The sequence below is a fragment of the Pteropus vampyrus genome, unplaced genomic scaffold (assembly GCF_000151845.1).
Source record: "Pteropus vampyrus isolate Shadow unplaced genomic scaffold, Pvam_2.0 Scaffold6, whole genome shotgun sequence".
NCBI lineage: Eukaryota > Metazoa > Chordata > Mammalia > Chiroptera > Pteropodidae > Pteropus > Pteropus vampyrus.
The window spans coordinates 229,897-250,662 of NW_011888787.1; the positions used below are offsets into that span (position 1 = coordinate 229,897).

At 42.5% G+C, this 20,766-nt stretch overlaps 1 protein-coding gene across 5 annotated transcripts; it reads right to left on the reverse strand.

The window, feature by feature from the left end:
- Positions 1-692: 692 nt before the first annotated feature.
- Positions 693-17,592, reverse strand: CD160 (CD160 molecule). 5 transcript variants are annotated; one of them, XM_011366217.2, is made up of 4 exons: positions 6,173-6,896; positions 5,201-5,527; positions 2,129-2,266; positions 693-934 (listed from the first exon to the last, which is right to left on the reverse strand). In XM_011366217.2, the coding sequence occupies exons 1-4, from the start codon at positions 6,237-6,239 to the stop codon at positions 927-929; spliced, it is 540 nt and encodes a 179-aa protein (XP_011364519.1). In that variant the 5' UTR covers positions 6,240-6,896; the 3' UTR covers positions 693-926. The 5 variants fall into 5 exon arrangements, with proteins under 5 accessions (XP_011364519.1, XP_023390951.1, XP_023390949.1 ...); XM_023535183.1 differs by lacking the exon at positions 693-934 and having other exon boundaries at positions 2,061-2,266; positions 6,173-6,898; XM_023535181.1 differs by lacking the exons at positions 693-934; positions 2,129-2,266 and adding an exon at positions 17,392-17,592 and having other exon boundaries at positions 4,502-5,527; positions 6,173-6,317.
- Positions 17,593-20,766: the final 3,174 nt, after the last annotated feature.

Sequence of the window (20,766 nt, forward strand, 5' to 3'; positions counted from 1 at the left end):
CTGTGTTCCCACAAACCTTAGCTCCCACAGTTGGCAGGTGCTGGCCAAGGATCACAGGTAAGGTATCTGTTTCCTTTCGATGGCTTGTCATTTAGCTTCAGTGAAATGGTCTGTGTTCCTTCTTCTTGATTCCTGTGGTTCTTCCTATCAGGAATATCCTACCCTCTCCTCTCTGCTGAACTGTGGCAAAGAGAAACAGGATTTGGGCAGTTAGGAGGAAAGGGGCTGCAAATCCTGCTTTGGGCATTTATATAGAAAGAGAAGTGACCGAAGAGGCTGACGGGTGCTTGACGGGAGGCAGCCCGCTGAGCTCTGCGGTGCCCCTGGTCCGCTCCGGTCTCCCTGGCAGCGCCTCGCGGATGCTGCTGGGCACCACGGTCTCTGCGTCTCCTCGTTTCCACGCAGGTCAAGTCACTGCGTCTGGCGCTTTCTCTTCAGTCCTGCCCGTGCTTGTTTCCTCTCTCTTTCCTTCACAGTGTTAAATAAAAATGCCTTCCAAAGAAATTGGTGTTTGACTTGCTTGTTTATTTCACTGTGTTGGAGGGGAGGGAGGACGAGTCCTGGGGACGGACGGACACACACACAGACACACACACAGACACACACACAGACACACACACAGACACACACACACACACACACACACACACACACACACTCACACTCACACAGCGAGAACCGCGCCAGCCACCTTAGTGGGAGCTTTACTTTTTATTTGCAGGTGACGGAGTTGGGAAGAAAGGCAGGTTTGCTCTCCCTGCTGTGAATTCTCCAGATTCTTGGCATATTTAGCATCTTTTCCCTTCTGACCTGTTTCCCCTCCTCTCCCCCGGTGGTTGAGAGGTGGGTGGTGCTCTGTACACGTTGTAATGTGAGAGATACCAAGCTAAAGAGAGTCGGATGTATCTTGCTGCTTTACTTCTGGCTTACAAAGCTGTAGAAAGAAAAAGGAAAGTTTGTATCATTGCCACAAAACTTAGAATAGCAGCATAATAGCTCATGTAATTCATCTGGGATGTGCGTGTGATAGGTGCTCGTGTCTAGAGAAGGGATGAGAGAGGAAACACGGGATTACGTGTGTGTCTTACTGCCAACGTGCAGATGTGCTCGTTAGCAAGTCCGGCTGATCCCGGTGGAAGTGGGGAGGGAGCCAGCCTTTGACCCTTTGACCGCTCCTCGCTGCAAGGCAGGACAGTCAAGAAGCGTGTCACTCAGAGAGTTCACAGTAGGTTTTCCATGTATAGCAATGAATGGTTGGCTCAGTGATAGGACAAGGGTAGTCCCTGAAATTAGTGATAGGACAAGGGTAGTCCCTGAAATTAGCGGGTTAGGTTAGGACTAATCCGCGAGTTATCTCGGGGTAAACGTAGCCCCAAGTGCTGCTGGTGAGTATTCTCGGGGCAAACGGGAAATGGATTAAACAAATTTATTAAGAACCTGCATGCGCCTTGTACTCTCTTTGATGGAGTACAAGGTCCCGGCTTAGAGCTGGTCCCGGCTCTGAGAGCTCACATTCTGGCGGCTCTCCAAATGGGTTTTGATTCGAGGGCAGCACAAATAAAATGGAATTAAGGATGCCAAGGATGGGCAAAAACCTGTGTCAGTTATTGATGATGTAAAAATGAAATGGCAAGTTATCACAAGTTCCAGCCATTGTCTAACAGAAAACCCTGATTCGTATTGATAAATGGCACTGAGGACTCAGCCAGAAGTGTTTAATATACTCAATCTGGCCATCGGCCTTTGCCGAGGAAGCTGCATTGTTCAAAACCCACCAGCAGACCACGTCGGTCTCTTGCCTTGTTCGTTGTCACATAATGGCCTCAACTTGTAGCCCTCTGTTCATCCAGTGAATGAGGCACCTGGATTTGCCTGCCTTTCCGGGTAGGTCTGACCTACCCAGTGCAAGTTTGAGTCATCCATTTTTCCCTAGTCAGTGTGAAATCTTTAGTCCCTTTGGGTCCCTTTAGCCCTCTGGTTCGATATTTTCCTGTGGACAGTCAGGGCTCAAGGAGCATTTCCTTCCCCCACTTCATCCCCCTCTCCTCCCTCCTGCTGGAGAATAACCAAGGCGACAAAGGTATAGCACCCTCGTCGTGGGGAGTGCATACGATTTATCTGGACATACCTTGCAGGGCCAGCAGGCTGGTGACCAGCATTGCCCAGAGCTTCTCCTGCCGGAAGCCTGAACTGAGAGCGCCTTTGCTGTGGCTGAGCTCACGGCGCCCAGTTCCTTGTAGTCCCATCACTGTGTAGTTCCCTGGCTCTGGTCCCAAAAAGAATCAGCGGATCAGGCGAGGGTTTCAGAAGTCCCTCTTTGTGTCGCATCTTGCGACTTCTCAGCATATAATTCATTACCCGGATAAGGATTTTTTTTTTTTTCAAAACATTTGTGGACTTTAGCAGCAATAAATAGAGAATCTGTGTGATACTGGGGATGCAAATAAGCCTACCTTGAAGGAACTCTTAAGGCATGCCAGAGAGCCAGCAAAGTTACCCGAGTCCCCTTGCAGTGGGTGTCTCCAGAGCTCATTTGAAAACCATCTTCTGGAGTGGCTCGAGCAGTTCAGGCTAAGTTAAAATCTGGGCTTTGGAATAGATCTGGTTTCTTATCCACCACGCACAAGCTGAGTGACCTTAACACAAATTACCTTTGAGCCCAAGTCGTCACATGACAAGAATAGTACCTTTCTCAAAAGGCCATGAAGATTAAATGAAGTAATAGATCACTTAGCATGTCGTTTTTTAACACTGTTACCTGTCTGGCCTTATTAGTTTCATCTTCCAAAAGGAATCTTATTTCCACATTTGGTGAGCATACGTGTTGGCTCTAATACATAAATACGGTGAGAACAAGAAAGGCATTGCGTCTCAGGGAGAACCAGCACAAGCAGAAATAGTAAGAGAATGGGAATAGTAGATTATAAGAGCGAGAGCCTTGTACCCCCTTCCTGTCCTCCAAGGCTTAGCATTTGTGCTTGGGATGCACAATACAAATTTATGAGATGAATGAAAGAGTATTAAATAGAAATTTTATAAAACCCTCAGTGCCAGGATAAAGTAAAGTGAAGAGATATTAAAACTGGTGGTATGTTATGTACAAATTAACATTTTAGAAAGATGTTTAGAGTCGGCGGGCCGTTACTAGGCAACACCTCAGTGCCAGGCCCTGAGGTAGATGTGGGAGACACGAAAACGAGTAAGATGCAGTTGGGTCTCAAGTGGGGCTGGCCAGTTAGGAGACCATTGAAATGTGTTAAGTGCGAGATGATGACCTGGAGGACACCTTTGGAAAGAAAGGGACGAATGTTGGAAAGAACTAGCCGTACTTAGCAACTTAACTGGTTGGGGGAAGAGAATAAAGGAGGAACCATGGTTCTGACTAAATCGTGGATAGAAGTCCAGTCTCGGGAGGATGGATTTGAGTCTGCGGCATCAGTAGGGCATTCGGGAGCTGGGAGTCCAGTTATCAGTAGAAATGTTTAACTGCAACTTAGGAAAGAGGTTAGAGCTGGAGAAGTTGATTTGTGGGTCAGGTGCAAGGGTGGACAGGTTTAAATCCTAAGAGTGAGAACTAGGGAGAGAGTAGAGAGAGAAGACAGAGGGGTGAGGAGTGATTCTTTGGAAATGAATTCTCATGCGTTGAGAGATGGGTGGAGGAAACAGAGGCAGAGAAGGAGAGAAAAGAACAGCAGAAAGGTAGAAAAGCCAGGGAGAGCACAGTCACAGAAGCCAGTAGGGAAGATGGGAGTTTGATCATGGAGAGCGCGGAAGTGCCCAGCGCCATACTAGGTCATATGGGAGACGTACCTGGGAGCATGGAAGAAAGTAAGCAACCTAAAGCGAAGCTGAGAATGTGGATTAACTACTAACCGTAGGAGATGAGGAAAGGCTCTGGGCCAAGTTTTTATCTTTGGGGTCTCTGTGTGTAATCTACTTTTCTTAAAAAGTACGATAGTATTTTAAAGTTGATAACGGATTACAGCAGTATCCTTTTATCTTCCTAGGCTTATTCCCCAGAGACGATCGCTGTCAATTCTTTGAGATGTTTCACCATATTCCTAAATAATATGCTCATGTCACCACTCCTTGATGAGAAAGTATAGACATTGATTGACTTTCTGCTATAGAAGATGAGGATGTGATTCCATAAACCTCTAGCCACTTCCCTTCTCTGCGTCTTTCAAAAACCATTATGACAAATTTTAGACTTTGGATTCTGTAAATGTTACTTATTACAGAGTCACGTTGCATGCTATGATTATGTTCCCTTTGGTAAAATTTAGCATTTTCCCTGCAGATAATGATCACTTCCTTTGGTAGCTTCTTAAGAAAGATTACATGGAAGACAAAATTTGTTTTGAATTATTCCATGCCTTTCCTCACGTGTGGTTGGTAGTTTGGGCACAGAATTCTAAGTAGAACATAATTTTTAGTTTTGAAGGCTTGCTGCATTGTCTGGGCATATAAAAACATGGAGAGTCACTCTGGGTATATGAGGATGTCACGCATGTAAAGTCGAGGCTGGGGTGGCCATGTGTAGGCAGGCTGTCCACAATAGTGACAGAACACGGGAGCACACACAAAATGAAGGAGATACGCAGAGGCTCTGCTGCCCCAGAGATGGAGACAATAACAGTTTGGGGTTCTGCTGGCTTCCTGCTTTCTGATTCTAGAAACAAACTCCTGGACACCGGCTACACTTGCCTTACTATTTTACCCCTTTAATCTACGGCAGCTTTAATGGGTTTCCCTTTCTTATAACTAAATGCTCTTGAAAACAACTGTCTGATTTATCTCAAGTCCATCCGTCTGTTTAGAAACAGCCACATCCCGGAGACAGGGCCGAACTGGGAGTGGGGAGGACGAAATTCCAGACCTTTCTGCTTGTACCGGCCCTGGTCAGTGAGTGGCATCAGACAAGGTGCTTCACCTCCTTGTGACTCAGTCTCAGTGTCAACAAAAAGTGGGATGGCTACCTCAGTACGAGTTTTTAAAATTAAAGACAACATGAGATGGCCCTCGTCTGCGTGCTTCGCGGGACGCAGCGTCTGCCGGTGGGAACGGTGGGCCAGGACCGAGTCACGGGGAGCACATGTCCCTGAGGAGCTGCCCACCCAGGGCCTGAGACAACCACTGGTCTCCAGCTGTCCACCTGCTGACGTCCCACCTGGTGCCATTAGGGATATTGGGAGCTCACCTGTGACCGAAAGGGAGAAAAAATGGTCTTGAAGGTGGATGTCTGACTTCTGGCTTCTGGCACAACACTGGTAGATGCCACTGTTGGACGGCATGGCTCGGTCTATGGTGAACACCAACTGCGATGACCGTTCGCTGCCGCCATCTGGCCCACGATACCGTTTCAGTCTCAGCTGCTCCAAGCTGGTCTCAGGGGAGCAGTCCCGAGTCCTGTTCTTGCACAAAAACACGACAACCCCCTCTGCCTCTCCTTCCTTATGCCACACGGTACAGATTATGCTTAGTCTCTCTCCTTCCTGGGAAACTGAGCTGCTGATGTTCATGCATCCTGAAACAGGAAAGCAGGAATTAGCCGTGGGAAGCCAGGTGTACATGGTAAATGAAATTCACTTCCACAGAAATGTCAAGGTGAGGCAGGGGCCTCCCCACAGACATTAAATACCAGCCTCTTCAAAGAGCTGTCTACGCGCTGTAGGCGTATCTGAAGGACACAGGCAATCCCAGCTACTAATCAGGAATGATTTGTATTTTATTTCTGCTCTCCGTCTGGAACTCTGTAGGGCCTTTAACTATCAGAGTGCACTGTCTCTAATCCTCGAGATAGCCTTAGAGACAGGTCTTCTTGTTCCCATTTTATAGATTAACAGACCGAGGCACGGAGTGGTTAAATGGGTTTGCCAGAGTCGACGAATATTGTGGTATCTGAATCTCAAACCTGGATGTCCTAACCTGTAGGAATCTTAGATCGGGCCAGATTGCCAGGCTCTTTGCAACACAGCAGAAGCAGAATGGGCAATCGGATGCTGACAAAAAAGAAAACACTGTATTTTTGACACTTTATTAGTGTCAAGAAGGGTGGGTCCTTTTCTACCTCACCAGAAAAAAATTCATGGGGTCCATCCCTCCTCACGAGTCCAGGATCCTCCCTGATGGCTGTCTCTGCCCTGGGGACCTGGGGGTGGGCTGTCCTTACCACCAAGCTGGATGTCAGCGATTACCAGCAGAACAGCCAGAGCAAAGCAGCCTCTGCCAGGTGCCATCGACGTCCCACACGTTGTCAGCAGCTCTAGGAAATCGAGGCAAATGCCGGCTCTGCCGATGTCTTTGGCCTCACTTTCCTGAAAGCACAGGGGGGATCCTGGACAAGGCCTTCCGGGGCTCCAAGGCCGCCTCCCTGTCCCAGGCACCTCCTTCGGCTGGCCGGGGTCTGATGGAGATGGAGGAGGGCTTGGGTGTGAGAATCTAGCTGGCTGGGAAGCCAGATGCCGAATCCAGTGGGGTGTACTGGAGAGAGGAGACAGAGATGCTAAGGGCTGTCTTTGCAGATTTTTTTTTCTAAGTTAATTGGATTGTCAGTTCAAAGAATATGAACATTAAAAGTTTTTTTCTACTACGTGTTATCAGATTGCTCTCTAAAAAGATGTTTGAGATTAAGACGTTCAACAAGAATGCTTGATAATGTACATTTCTCCACGGGCTTCCCAGCACTGGATATTAGCGATCTTTTAAGTTTTTGCCAATCTGAGGGATGAAAAAACCTCTCGCTGATGTTTTATTTTGCGTTTCCATGACTATTGAGGGTGAAGAGCTCTTCTTATGTTTATTGGCCATTAGTATTTCCTCTTCTATGAATTGTCTGTTCATAGTTTTTGCATTTTTTTTTTTAAATCGACTTTTAGGAGCTCTCTCTATATTAGAGATATTAACCTGGCCGCCATTTTTTAAAAACATGTATTTCCTTCCAATTTGTTGTTTGTCTCTTGACTTTGTTTTCTTTCCATAAGGAAAATTGACATTTGCATGCAGTTAAATACCATACATCTATCTTCTCTTTTAAATCATTTGTGTTTCCTGTATTAAGAAAGTTTGCTTCAGGCTGAGGTTGTAATTTTCTCCCAATATTTTTATTGTTTTACCTGTTACATTTATATTTTCTAATCCTAGCTAAGAAAAATTATCACCATGTTGAAAAAAACAAAACTGAACAAAAACCAGGACCAGGAAAACAACTGAATTTTCATCAGTAGAGAAATTGTTGAATAAATTTTGACTCATCCATACAATAGAATATGATATTTAGTATTAAAAAGAATGAGTTCTATAAATATGAGCATGAAGGGATGTCTACAATATATACCATTATGTCAAAAAAAGATAAATTGTACATCTATATATATAAAATAATGGTTGCCTGATTGTTGTGGAAACTTCTAGAGATATTCTATGCCTATACAAACGGTTCCATATTTTCCTTTTTAAAAATAATAAGAACACATGATAACATACAGTACACGCTGTTCTACATTTTGCTGTTTTCGCTTACCAGTGTGTCCTGGAGGCTATATTAGTACATAATTTCCCTTTTTAAAAATTGTTGCACACTATTCATAATTATGTGAATTTATTCACATAGATTGCAATTAGCATTTTGACTATTTTCAGTCTTTTCCAAACCCCACTGCAATGAATAACCTTGTATATACGTCATTTTGCACATGGTGAATCTCTAGAAGTTGCATCGCTGGTCCAGGGGTGTATATACGTTTGCTATTTTGACAAACGTTGCCATATTGTCCTGTCCTCCACAGAGGTCGCGCCAGCGTACCTTTCCACAAGCAAATGTGAGAATGTTTTTTCATACCCATGCCAACAATCTGATGCTAATTCGAGAGGTGAAAAATAGCCTCAGTGTGGTCGTAATTTACAATGCTCTTATCACGACTGAGGTTAAGCATATTTTGATGGGTTCAAGAGATGTTTGTTTTTCCTTTTCTATGAAATTGCCCGTTTTTCTTTCGGGTTGTCAACAGTGATGTTTTTCAATTGATTTGTAGGAGTTCTTTCTATATACTCAAAAAATTAGTCCTTTGCGATAGGAATTAGAAATACTTTTCTAGCCTACCATTTGTCTTTTCTATGGTAGTTTTTAAAAAATTTATTAAATGTATTGAGGTGACATTGGTTAATAAAATTATATAGGTTTCAAATATACAATTCTATGATGCGTCATCTGTATGGTGTGTCAAGTCTCCTTCTGTCACCATATATTTGACCCCCTTCACCCTCTTGTACCTCCCCTCTCTATGGTGGGTTTTGTGTTGCAGAAATCTTTTTGTTTTCATGTAATTAAACTTACCAATCTGGTCTTTTATGTTAATCTCTGTCAGGTTTTGTGACATGCTATACGGGTCTTCTCCACTCCCAAATTTAAAACATTCTCCCATGGTTTCTTCCAGTACTTTTATTTTTTAATTTTCTTTTACATTAAAATTGTTGTATTTATAGAATTTATTTTGGTGGAAAAGGTAAGGTACAGCCGTAACTTAATTTTTTTCGAGCTTTCTACCAGTCAGTTTCAATACCTTTAGTTGAATAAAACAATCCACTCTTGACTTGAAATGCTTGTCACATACACCTGTGTGTATGCATGCCGATTTATATACTTTCGTTCTATTTATATGTGTGCCCGACAAATTTTAGTAGATTTATATTTTAATTCTTAGAAAGTAATTTATTGACTTGTTAATATTTTATTTTTAAATGTCTAATCGTCTTTGTTGTAGATTTAGAATGTTTTAATATTTAGTCTCTAAGTTTTCAGAATTTTTCTATCTGATATTTATAATCAGCTTGTCTAGTCTCTCTCTTCCCACCATCTACCACCAGAGAAAAATAATATTGGTATTTTTTAAAATCGGGATATGTGCAATTGATGTTTTAACTTAGAGTTGAAATTTTTGTGGCATTGATTCTTTTGATCCAAGAATGTGATATTCCTCTCCATTTTTTAAGTCTTGTGTTTTGATGTGTGTCTCTCAGCCATGTTTAGATGTTTTCTTCATAAAGGTCTTGTTTATTTGTCACTAAGTTTATTTTGAGTATATTTTTTGTCACTATCGAAAAATATCATTTTTTTCCCATTGTCTTTTGTTTTTTGTTTCTACCTTTATGTCATTTTTCTTTTATATCATTCATTAAATCTTTTAACTCTTCATTGTTGTTTCTACATGAAAGACTGTTTATTATATATTAATTTCATATCCGGCTCCCTTCTCTAATAATTCTATTGTTTTTAATAATTTTTCAGTTGATTCTCAAGGTTTTGACAAACAATCATATAATTTCTAAATAATGATAATCACTTCCTTTTCTATTTTTATATCTCTGATTTCTTTCTCCTGTCTAATTGTGTTGGCTAATATCTCCAGAAAATATTAAATAACAGTGGTGATAATGAATCCCTGTCTTTTTTTCTGAATTTAGTGGGGAATGCTTAATTGTTTCCTTATTAGGTATATGCTAGCTAGGGATGAGATGTTTTATTATATTAAGGAATATACATTTATTTCTATTAGGAGTTTTAAAAAAACCAAGGAGGAATGTTAAATGCTATAGTAATTGCATTTTAAATGTCAACTAAAATGATCATATGATTTTTCTTAATAGATATATTTGGTCTGTGTTAATAGATTTCCTGAAATTGGTGCATGCTTGTAACCTAAAAAACAAAAACAAAACCAGCATTTGGTCTTGGCATATTATTCTTTTAATATGCTGCTGGATTCTGTTTCATAGTATTTTATTTAAGGCTTTCGCTTCAATATTCTCAAATAAGATTGATTTCTTTTTTATTTTTTGTGTTACTTTAGTTGGGTTTTAGAATAAATGTTAGGCTTATTTCACAAAAAGAATTTGGAAACTTTTCTTTTGTAAGCTCAGGAATGATTTCCAAAAGCAGTGAAATTATCTGTTTTTTAAAGGTTTAGTAGCATTCTTTAGTGAGACCATCTGGGCCTAATGTTTTAGCGGGACAGTTAGGCCTCAATCCAATTCATGTATACGTTTCTGTTATATCAGGATTAGAGACAAATTCTGTTTAGAAATAACTCCAAGAACGGTTTTTACATTTTATTTTCACACTGAAAACCAGTCAGATTTGCTTCAGCCTCAGAAAGCATGTTTATGTAAAATGAAATTAATGCTGGCCGAGAGCTGTACTTTTTTTCTAAATGGGAAATAGGTTAAAAACTTAGGAAAAAAGTAAGCCCATTCATTGCTTCCCGACATCCAATATGTTCTTTATTTAACACATGCAGAGCCTAAGTGCTTGAAATAAGTATCTGACGCAATGATAATAGCACAAATCAAAAGCTATCCCCAATTAGCATGCCATCCACACAAAATGGCACATTTCAGTTTTAAGGCAATTGACTTAAAAACACTTTCATTCTGATCGCCTTTCGTTTCGTCTTACAAACAATCATCCAGCATCTTAGTTCTGACCTTTTTGTTAATCCCACCAATAGACATATTTTTTTTATTTTGACCCCACGCTATAGTGTGACTAGGTTTTTTTTAAATTGTCATTGTAAAAAATATATAGTATGTAAAACACATAATGAAAGTCCATTTCGTTGGTTCCTAAACTTCTCAAGGTGAACATCTTACGTTCTGACATATTTCCAAATGTGTATGTGTGTGTGTGTGTGTGTGTGTGTGTGTACAGACAGATACACAGATATATACATATATACATAGATACATATTCTGTACTCAATTTTTTAAATTATAAAAGTATTACAGGATCATCTTAGCGAGTCGAACAACATAAAATGGCATCAAGACAAATTACTAAACTCTCCCTCTTCCCTCTCTGAGGTAAACAAGACAAACGATATGCTATGTATCTTTGTACTTGTTCTCTGTGGTCTATAAATATATACAATTGTCAGGGAGAAAAAAAAAAATCATCCTCTACCCTTCAAGGATTTCCTGGCTGGTCTAATAATCAAATTAACACAGACAGATTAGTAGGAGAGAAACAGATTACAAAGTTTAATAACACGCATACCCCTACCCTCCTCCCATATGTGAGAGAGACCCGGGAACCCTGAGTAACACCCCAAATGGCGGCAGCCACCACCTTCAACTCCACATTCAGAGTTAAAGACAAAAGGTGATGCTGGGGGTAGAGTCAGCTGTGGGAAGTTACCAGGACAAACACAGTAAACAGAATCTTGTAAAGTGCTTACACATCTGGATTGGCTTTCTTTCTCTTGCTGCTTTTGGAATCCAGCCGACTCTGACAAAGCTCAGGCCAGTGTGCTAATTGCTAGAGATGACACAAGTTTCTCCCATCTCCTCGGCAGAGCACGAGACGTGTGAGTGAGACCATCTGCAACCAATCAGCACCCAGCCTACCTCTGGCTGACTCCAGACAAACCAATGAGCTCAGAAGAACTGCCAGTTGAGCCCCGCCCAGATTGCCAAACCACAGAATTGTGAGCTAAAAAAAGGTTATCGTTTTCAACCACCAGAGTTTGTCGGGTGGTTTGTTGTACAGCAACATGATTGAACATTCATTCTTTTTCTCTTCCATTTTCTACTGCAGGAGCTTAGCCATTAATACATATATAACACGTAATAAATATAATAAAGAAAAAATACTACATCACCTAAAAAGTAATCAAGTTGACTGTTAAATGTATTTTTTTCTGATAGATTTTTGCTGTATGAGATAGAAATTCAAATAGATATTGCTGTTAAAAATTGTCTTGTTCTCATCTGCTTACGTGAACATTATCTCTCGACACAAACATCTATTTAAAAAATACATATATAATGATGCTGAATGCTTTTCATTTCAGCCAAAAATAATATCCACAGATAGAATGAAATTTTTTAAAAATCCAGTCTAACACTTTGAGTGTATAAAATGTTGAAGTATTATGTTTAAAAACTAACAAAATTTGTTGTTCGATCAATCATATTAAGAAGAGGAATTTTAAAAATATATATTTACAGCTATGGTCATAAGAAGTTTAAAAACATCTAATTTTAGTTTCCTTACATATCTACTGCAGAGATATTTTGTAATAATGGCATATAACGAAATGCTTTTAATCATAATATATATCACAATAAGATAAAAGTGTGAGAGGTAGACTGAAAGTATACAAAAAGGAAAGGAAAATAATACTCCCAGTTCAAATATATTAATAATCCTATAAATTAACCAAAAAGAAAGATTGTCAGATAGGATTTAATGAAATGTAGCAATATGCTATATGCAAAAGGAGCATTCAAAAAATAAAGACATAGAAAAGTTAAAAATCAAAGGACAAAAAGATATGAGTTACATATAAAAGCAAAAAGAAAGCTGGCATATATTAATATTGGACAAAAAAGACAAAATGTTTTAGCAGTAGAGTTACTATATGGTGATAAAAAAGAGTCAGTTCACCAGGACAACATAATTATTAGAATCTTGTATGCACTAAATAACACAATCTCAAACCATATAAGGCAGAATTTGAAAGAACTATAGGAAGAAATGGAAACTACAGAAAGATCCATGATAATAGCAAAAAAAGCAAACAAAAAGATGGAGAAGATTTAAGTAATAATAAACAAGTTCAGCCAATGGACATACAGAGACCTCGCCACCTATCCATTAGAGAATTCCCATTCTTTTCAAACACACATGGAAAAATTATAAACTTGATCATGTACTACTAGCCAATAAAGCAAGTCTCAAAGAATCAGTATCATAAAGACCACACGCTCTGCCATAATGCAATTAGCATAGATGTCAAAACCAAAAAGATACATCCTAGAAATCCTATTTTCCATAAGCTGCATCTTCTTTGCCCGTTATTCCTTGTCAGTGAGATGGTGCGGGAGGAGCTCACGGGTAGAGGATGCTTTTGGTTATGTTCTAGTTCTGCGGCTGTGCAATGGGCTCATAGGTGTTAGTTGTTATGCTTTATGTTTTTAGATATGTTACATATTTTTGTACATATCAAGTGATAGATTTTAAAAGATAAAGATAATACATATGATAAAGAAAAAAGCATACATATGGATGTACAGAGATCTATCAAATATATTAACAATCAAATATATAGCATATGTATATCTGATGTGTATCATATATATATGATACTATGATACCATGTATATAAAACAGAACAGAGCTGAGAAGTTTGCTACGTACCCACTTTTATATTACTCTAAAGAGTTAGAAAAGCTGGTTGAAATAATTTCCTATGAAAATACAAATGAGCAAACTTGACTCAAAAAAAAAAAAGAAAGAAAAGAAAGAAAACCTACAAGGACCAATAACCTTTTAGGCCTTAATAAAAATTGAGAAAATTTTTTTCATGAAAAAATTTCTAGAAAGCACTACTTTGGATAGTTTATAAGTAAATTCTCCAAGTTATTCTGATGCTATTCAAATCGATGGCATAGGAAAAGAAGGAAATCTCATTTCTTTTTACTAATACAAAAACCTTAAAGAATAAAGAGGACTACAGACCAGTCCCACATGAATATTCATGCGAAAATCCTAAATAAAACAATAAACTAATCCAGCAGAATATTAAAAATGTAATACACCGTGTCAAATGGAATTCTTGGATGACTCAATATCAGGAAATTTATTAATATCTACATGTTCTAGATCGAAAAAGAAAGTCAATATTCCGATCAAAGCTTATATTTTATTCTCACTAAAACCCTAAGTAAAATGGTAAAAATGAATATCGTTCAACAAAATAGAGAAATATATCAAATAGAATTCTGGCATCATAATTAATGATAAAATAGAATTTCTATTAAAATTAGGAGCAAGACAAAAATGCTTCCCATTACCTCTATTATTTTACAGTGTTCTGGAAATGTTGGTCACTGCGTTTAGACAATTAGAGAAGCAAGCGAGGAATATAAATATTGGAAATCTTGAGGCAAAAATACTGTCATTTACGCATGATGTAACTTACATAGACAAAGGTGAAGACCCACTGGTTGGTTAGAGAATGGTTGAGTAAATTATGGCATATGCACAGTATGGAATATTATGTAACTGTAATTTATGTAAACTAATAATGTATAAACAGAACAAAAATAAATATAATAATATATATAAGGTAGTCACTTACAAAGTGAATATATAAAATCATTAATTTTCCTAGATATAATCACTATTCAGAAAATATGATAGAAGAAAAAAATCTCACTCATTATAGCAATAAAAACACTCCCATAAGATGCCCAGGAATTTAAAGTGTAACAAGATTTCCATCAAGACCTATAGAGTAAAAATTATAAAGTGCTATTAAGGAACATAGAAAATCTAAATGGAGACAACTGATAATTTTCCCTATATTTAGCTATAAATTTGTCGCAATTCTGATAAACCCAAGCAGCAGCCCAGTGGTCTGTCCCCCCATGCTGCTGCCCCCTTTCCCCCCCCAGAATGTCAATAGCATCCGAATACAGCCTCTAGAGACAAAACTTTAAAAGTTTAGTGACATGCGTTTCTGCTAGCTACAAAGCCTCATCTGACTTGAAAGGGAAATAAAGAGAGATTGCGTTTATTCATTCGGCCTAAGGTTGTGGCTAAAAGCACAGACTCTACAGCCAAACTGCTTGTGTCCAAGCCCTGGTCCCCCGACTTAACTGGTTGTGTAACGGGCAACCAGTTAGGCTCTGGAAACAGGAACTACACTCAGCACTTACTGGCTACATTTGACAAACACTGACCAACTATAAAATGTCAGGCATCATAGGGCACAGAGATGACAAACAGCAGAGGCCGACCATCTTAGGGGTTAAATACAGCCTCTAGGGTCAGGACAGGTCTGCAGTCTGACTTTGACAGGTATTTGCTGTGTAACGTTGGGCAAGTGTCCTCACCTCTCTGAAAATCAACTTATCGATCTATAAAATGGTGATGATATTGTCTTCCCAGGGTGGTTGTGGGGGTCAACCAGTGAGGCAACCAATGCAAACTGCTTACATAGCATGGCGACAGCGTGGTCCCTGGCGCAGAGTAAGGGCTCAGTAGTGACTATTTTTATGGTTCCTCATATTTGAGGTAATTTACAGTCTCCCAAGCGCTTCCGTACACATGATTGTGTTTACTTCTTATAAAACACCGAGCTATTATGGTTATTTAAAAAACTGTCATTTGTACTAAGCTTATGGAGGCTTACGGAGGCATTGCGACTAGCTGAAAATCACAGCTTGTAAGTGGGGGTGCTAGGATTCTGACCCCCAAGTTATGCAGGTCTCTCTGAGTTTCATTTCCTTTGCCCCAATCGCAGCCACCCAAGCCGCTCACGAACGACTGCGACGCGAGTGACAGTAACAGGGCGTGAAGTATATCAGGGAATCGGGAAGGACGGACTCCGAAAGAGAGGTCTTGGAAACGCTGCAAGATGGCCCTGGAGTTAGGCCTGGAAAGATGTTTGTCACCTTTGGGGGGCTGGTGCCTGATAGATGCAGGGGTGAGGTAAGGTGGGGAGTGGGCTGGGGAGATTTGGCTTCCAGGCCTGGCTCTGCACCAGCTAAGCTGTGAGATGTCGAGAAGGTCAAGTCCCTTCTCTAGGCATGTTTCCTGAGGGACCAGTGCAAGCGGGAAGGTGTCGGGGGCAGGGTAGGGACCGCTTCCAAGAGGACAGTGGCAGACAGGCTGGTCTGCTCGCAGGCGCCGATGCTAGGGCCGAGCTGGGGCAGAGCATGGAAGTCTGTCACGGGCCGTTCGAGAGGGCTGGGGGCAGACAGGGGACCCTGCGGAACAGGTGACCTCAGTGCCGCGCCGAGCGGGCACCGCTGGTTCTACACTCTGGCCGCTAGAGGGCGCTGCCTTCCAGTCCTCTCTGCAGTTCATCAGCCCATCGCTTGGCGCCTTGAAACGCCGGGGGCGTGGGGTCGGGCTTGAGGGGCTAGCCTGGGAAAACTTAAACTAGCAGTGTGTGTGCGTGTGTGCATGTGTGCATGTGTGCGTGTGTGTGTGTGCGCGCGTGTGCACACGCGTGTGCGTGTGTGTGCATGTGTGTGTGCAGGTGCATGCGGGTGCAGGGTAGGCCGGCATCCTCCCCTTGGCCTTCCCCAGGGCTTCTGAGCTCCGCCCGCCGCCCGGGGCGTAGGACTCTCAGGGCGGAGAGATGGCAGGGGACAGTAAACGCGCCCCTCGCCCGGATCTCGTAAGCTGGGAGGTGCTGGGAGTCCTGGACTCAAACCCAAGCACGAACTAACCTCGCCGGCCTCACGTTCCTCTGTGTTTAAAGCTCCCTCATGCGAATGTCGGGACAGGTAAAGGACACACGAAGCTGCGGCCAAGATGCTCAGAGGGAATGTGGACTGTCGCTGGTGGCGACAAGATGGGAAAGAAGAAGCTCCATTCTCTCCGTCGCCAAAGCCCAGATCTAAACTCTCAGAGGAGCTTGACGGTTAAGGATCAGCTGCACAAATGCCTCTGCCTGCAGATCACGAAACTGGAAAACTGAGAAGGATGCCCCAGACCCCGAGATGCGCTCCCAGGCTCTGCCACCGCCTCGCTCCCTCTCCCTAGACGAGAACCGAGCCCGTGAGAAACCCAAGCGAGGGCCTCGGGCCTCGGGGGGGGGGCCTCGCAGGGCTGCCCTGCGTTCTCAGGCTCCGCCCTTCTCGGCACCCAGGGGCCTGGTCCCTCATCCTTGACATAAACGGGCCACAGACATTTTTGGCTTTCTCGTGAAGTCTGTGGGTCACCTTCTCAGAATAACATTTGAAATAAATTTTAAAAAATATGGAGGATAACAAAAGAACCACATTATATCAAACCAGTTGTCCCAGCATTAAAAGAATGTATGAGAGAGTAGTGCACACGTGGCTTCAGACCCAGCTTCGGCCTCAAACTATGGTAACTTCCGAGTAGCGACGACAATCTATGCCATTTTGAGACGTCTGTCACAACTAATGAGATTTGAAAACATCTGTGATTTCTGTCCAAGGCCCCAGAGGAGAGGTGATCCCGGCCTTCGTAACTTTGCTCCAGTGACTCTCTCCCCTTTGTCACTCGACCCTCTTGAGCACTGAACAAAAAGTAGGTGGCCTGTAGGGTTTAGAACAGCAGGAGGGGTCCGGATCTATTTCAAGGGCCCCACCTGGGTTCCCCTCCCTGAGCACAGAGCTGGTCCTTCCCCATTTGAAGGAAGTGTCACCTCGTATCCCCCGGAGTCTGCGGGAGAAAGGCACCATCCCAGATGGCGTGGGGAACACCTCTCCTTCCCACGCTCCTGAGCGTGAAGGCATTTCGAGAAACAGGGTGTCTCTGGAACCTCGCCGGAAGCCTGTCCTTGCCTGGGCAGCTCTGTCCACTGTCCCGTCCCTGCTCCCAGAGCCCAGGTCCCCAGTTGGCCTCTTTACCTCCAGACAGAAGTTCTCTCCTGCTCTCAGGCTCTGGTGAAAGCGCAGTGAAGATGCCGTCAGCCCTCGGCTTGTGCTTTGGTCCCACTTCCGTCACTGCTCTGCCTCTGGAAACCACAGGACGGGTTTGTTCAGCCTCAGGGGTCTTCCTGCCTCTCTCACCTCCTCCCCCACGGCGAATCTTTTCCTCCTCCCCTGCCGCTTTCTCCTTTTCCATTGTCTTGTGCTAGAAATAGACCAAGGGGCTGAGGGGGCTGAGAAAAACCACTCTTTGAAATTGTTTTCTTCATCTTGGGGGGACACAGATTTTTCACTTGATAATTCACGATAAGGACAAGACCGATAATAGAATAACTAGAAGATACATGGGCAGACCGTGCCTTCAAGTACAAAGCAAGGTGCCAAGTCTTCTCCCGGGAGAAGGTTTTGCTTACGTACGAGTGGGGCGGAGAACGAAGCTGCTCCATCCAGGCCTAAGGGGAAGAAGGCAGGGAGGGAGCTATCAAGAGAGGCGGCCGCCAAACCGTCCTGTCTGTGGGGGTGACAGGATGGATGACCTCCTGTACTGCCCCACCCACGACCCCCTCACCGTTTCTGTTCTGTCCTCCTTGCTTGTTGATAGCTGGGAGATTGCAACGATTGTTTCTAAATCCTAGAGCTGTAGACTTTGTTGGAGAGAGAGCGTCGGCCTGAGCATTAGAAGCTCCGGGTTCCGACCTCTGCAAGAAGCCCCCTGGTTCTGGAGCAAACACCTGTCCTGACTGCCGGCTAGGCCAGGCTACCCAGGAGCCTAAGGGTGTCATAAGATGTGGGCTCGGGGGACATTTTTCATGACTAATCTAGCGCGAAAAGGGAATTTCTGTTTTGTTATACTCTGTGGTCCTTAAAGCAGTAAAGTGCCCTGCGGTTTGAGGTCATTTTACGTGCCTGCACCGAAGCCATCATGTAAGTGTCGTCAGGGGGGACAGACACCAGGAACACCTCCTTGTCACATAGAAGTTCAGCTTTCACGACAGAACCAGCCGATCGCACTGGGAAACCCGGGTCCGACTTTGGGCAGCTGGTGCCTGATGGATATAACGAAAACCGGGCGAAGCGACATAGGTGGTCAGCGTGCAGACCCCTCCCTCTGGGGTGGGAGGGGTGGCCTCACCCACAGCCTCACACACAGTCATCCTGTCAGCCTTTGGATGCCCAAGGTGCCTGAGTCTAATTACACAATTTAGCACCCAATAGATGGCTTTCAAGATCTTACTCGTCAATGCTCAGGATGATAAGGAAAGCTGGTTGGATGTTGAATCGCACGTTTATCTCACTTCCGCACAACTACGAGGTCTCAGCCATGGGAAGGACTGAAACGGCCATCTGGCCCTGCCCCTGCCCCTGGGAGGGTGCAGAAACTGCTGCGCCTGTGGTTCTCACACTTGAGCACACGTTACTAGATGAGTGTTAAAACCCAGATGGCCAGGCACAGCCACGGTTTCCGAGTCAGCAGCTCTGCAGGGCGTCCCAGACTTCGTATATCTAATGAGTTCCCAGGCGCCGCTGCTGCTGCTCTCAGGCTCCTTGTGAACTGCTCCGTGCGATACCTCTCGTATCCGCCGCTTTCCTCTCGCTGGCGACGTGCAGCTCATTGCCACCCCAAGCACCCACCCAGTATTCTCTCCAGCTGTTTAAAAATTCTTCCTCGTGTGGCCTTCAGACCTGTGTCCCTTTAACTTCCAACCATTGCTTCTAATTCTGCTGGGGGCTCCACACGGGGCACGTCTCCGGCTCATGGTTAAGTCACTCGCGGGCACAAGAGTCAGGCTGCCCGGTCCATCTCCTGACTCCACCGCTTATCATGCGACCTTGGGCAAGTCACTCAACTTTTCTAAATTTTCCTCATCTGTAGAGTTGGGAGGATAATAGCACTTACGGCATAGGATTGATGTGTTAGGTTAAATGAGAAAATGTATGGCAAATAATGAGCATGGCGCTTGGCACATAGTAAGTGCTCAATAAACGCTGGCTCTTATTATTACCTAGTTTTCCGTTTCTACGCGGGAGTCCATCAAACCGCGAAGAAAGTTAATGATTCTAACATTTCTCCTTTCTGGGCTAAATACCCCCAGTTCCTTCTACTATTCCTTCTAGCGCAATTTCTTTTTTTTTTCATTTTAATTTTAAACTTACAGTTGACATTCAATATTATTTTATATTAGTTTCAGATGTACAGAGTAGTGGTTAGACATTTATATAATTTATGAAGTGATCCCTCGATAAGTCTAGTATCCACTTGGCACCGTACACAGTTATTACAATATTATTGATTATATTCCTTAAGTTGTTACTTTACATCTCCGTGACTATTTTGTAACTACCAATTTGTACTTCTTAATCCCTTCACCTTTTTCACCCAGCCCCCCAACCCCCCTCCCATCTGGCAACTATCATTGTTCTCTGTAGCTATGAGTCTGTTTCTGTTTTGTTTGTTTGTTTATTTTGTTCTTTACATTCTAACTAAGTGAAATCCTATGGTATTTGTCCTTCTCTGTCTGACTTTTTTCACTGAGCATAATACCCACTAGGTCCATCCATGTAGTAAATGATAAGATTTCATTCTTTTTATGGCTAAGCAATATTCCATTGTATACCTGTACCCCAACTTCTCTATCCATTTGTCTGTCTGTGGACACTTAGGCTGCTTCCATATCTTGGCTCCTGTAAATAATGCTGCAATGAACATAGGGGTGCATAGATCTTTATGAATTAGTGTTTTGGATTTCTTCAGATAAATACCCAGAAGTAGAATCGCTGAGTCACCAGGTACTTGTATTTTTAATTTTTTGAGGAACCTCCGTACTGCTAGTTTCCCGTAGTGGCTGCACGAGTTTGCAATCCCACCAACAGTATGCGAGGACTTGTTTCTTTCCACATCCTTGCCAACACTTGTTTGCTGATTTAGTGGTGATGGCCATTCTGACAAGTGTGAGGTGATATCTCATTGTGGTTTTAATTTGCATTTCTCTGATGATTAGTGACGCTGAGCATCTTTTCATATGTCTATTGGCCATCTGCCTATTTTTTAATGGGATTGTTTTTTTTTTTTTTCAGCGTCGAGTTGTATGAGTTCTTTATAAATTTTGGATATTAATTCCTTTGGATGTTTCATTGGTGGATATCTTCTGCCATTTAGTAGATTGTCTTTTCATTTTGTTGATGACTTTCTTTGCTGTGCAAAAACTTTTTTGAGTTTGAGTGCAAAAACTTTTTTGAGTTTGAGTCAAATTTATGACTTCCCATCTGTTTTTTCTTTTGTTTCTTTTGCCCAAGGAGATATATCAGAAAAAATATTACTAAGAACGATGTCAGAGTTTACTGCCTAAGTTTTCT

Bases quoted from the DNA above. Each gene is read 5' to 3' on its own strand.
- CD160 (XM_023535181.1), bottom strand. From the start codon at position 6,239: ATGGCACCTGGCAGAGGCTGCTTTGCTCTGGCTGTTCTGCTGGTAATC. The intron at 5,528-6,172 runs GTAAGGACAGCC...TTCCTGTTTCAG, and splicing joins CGCTGACATCCAGCTTGGTG to GATGCATGAACATCAGCAGC.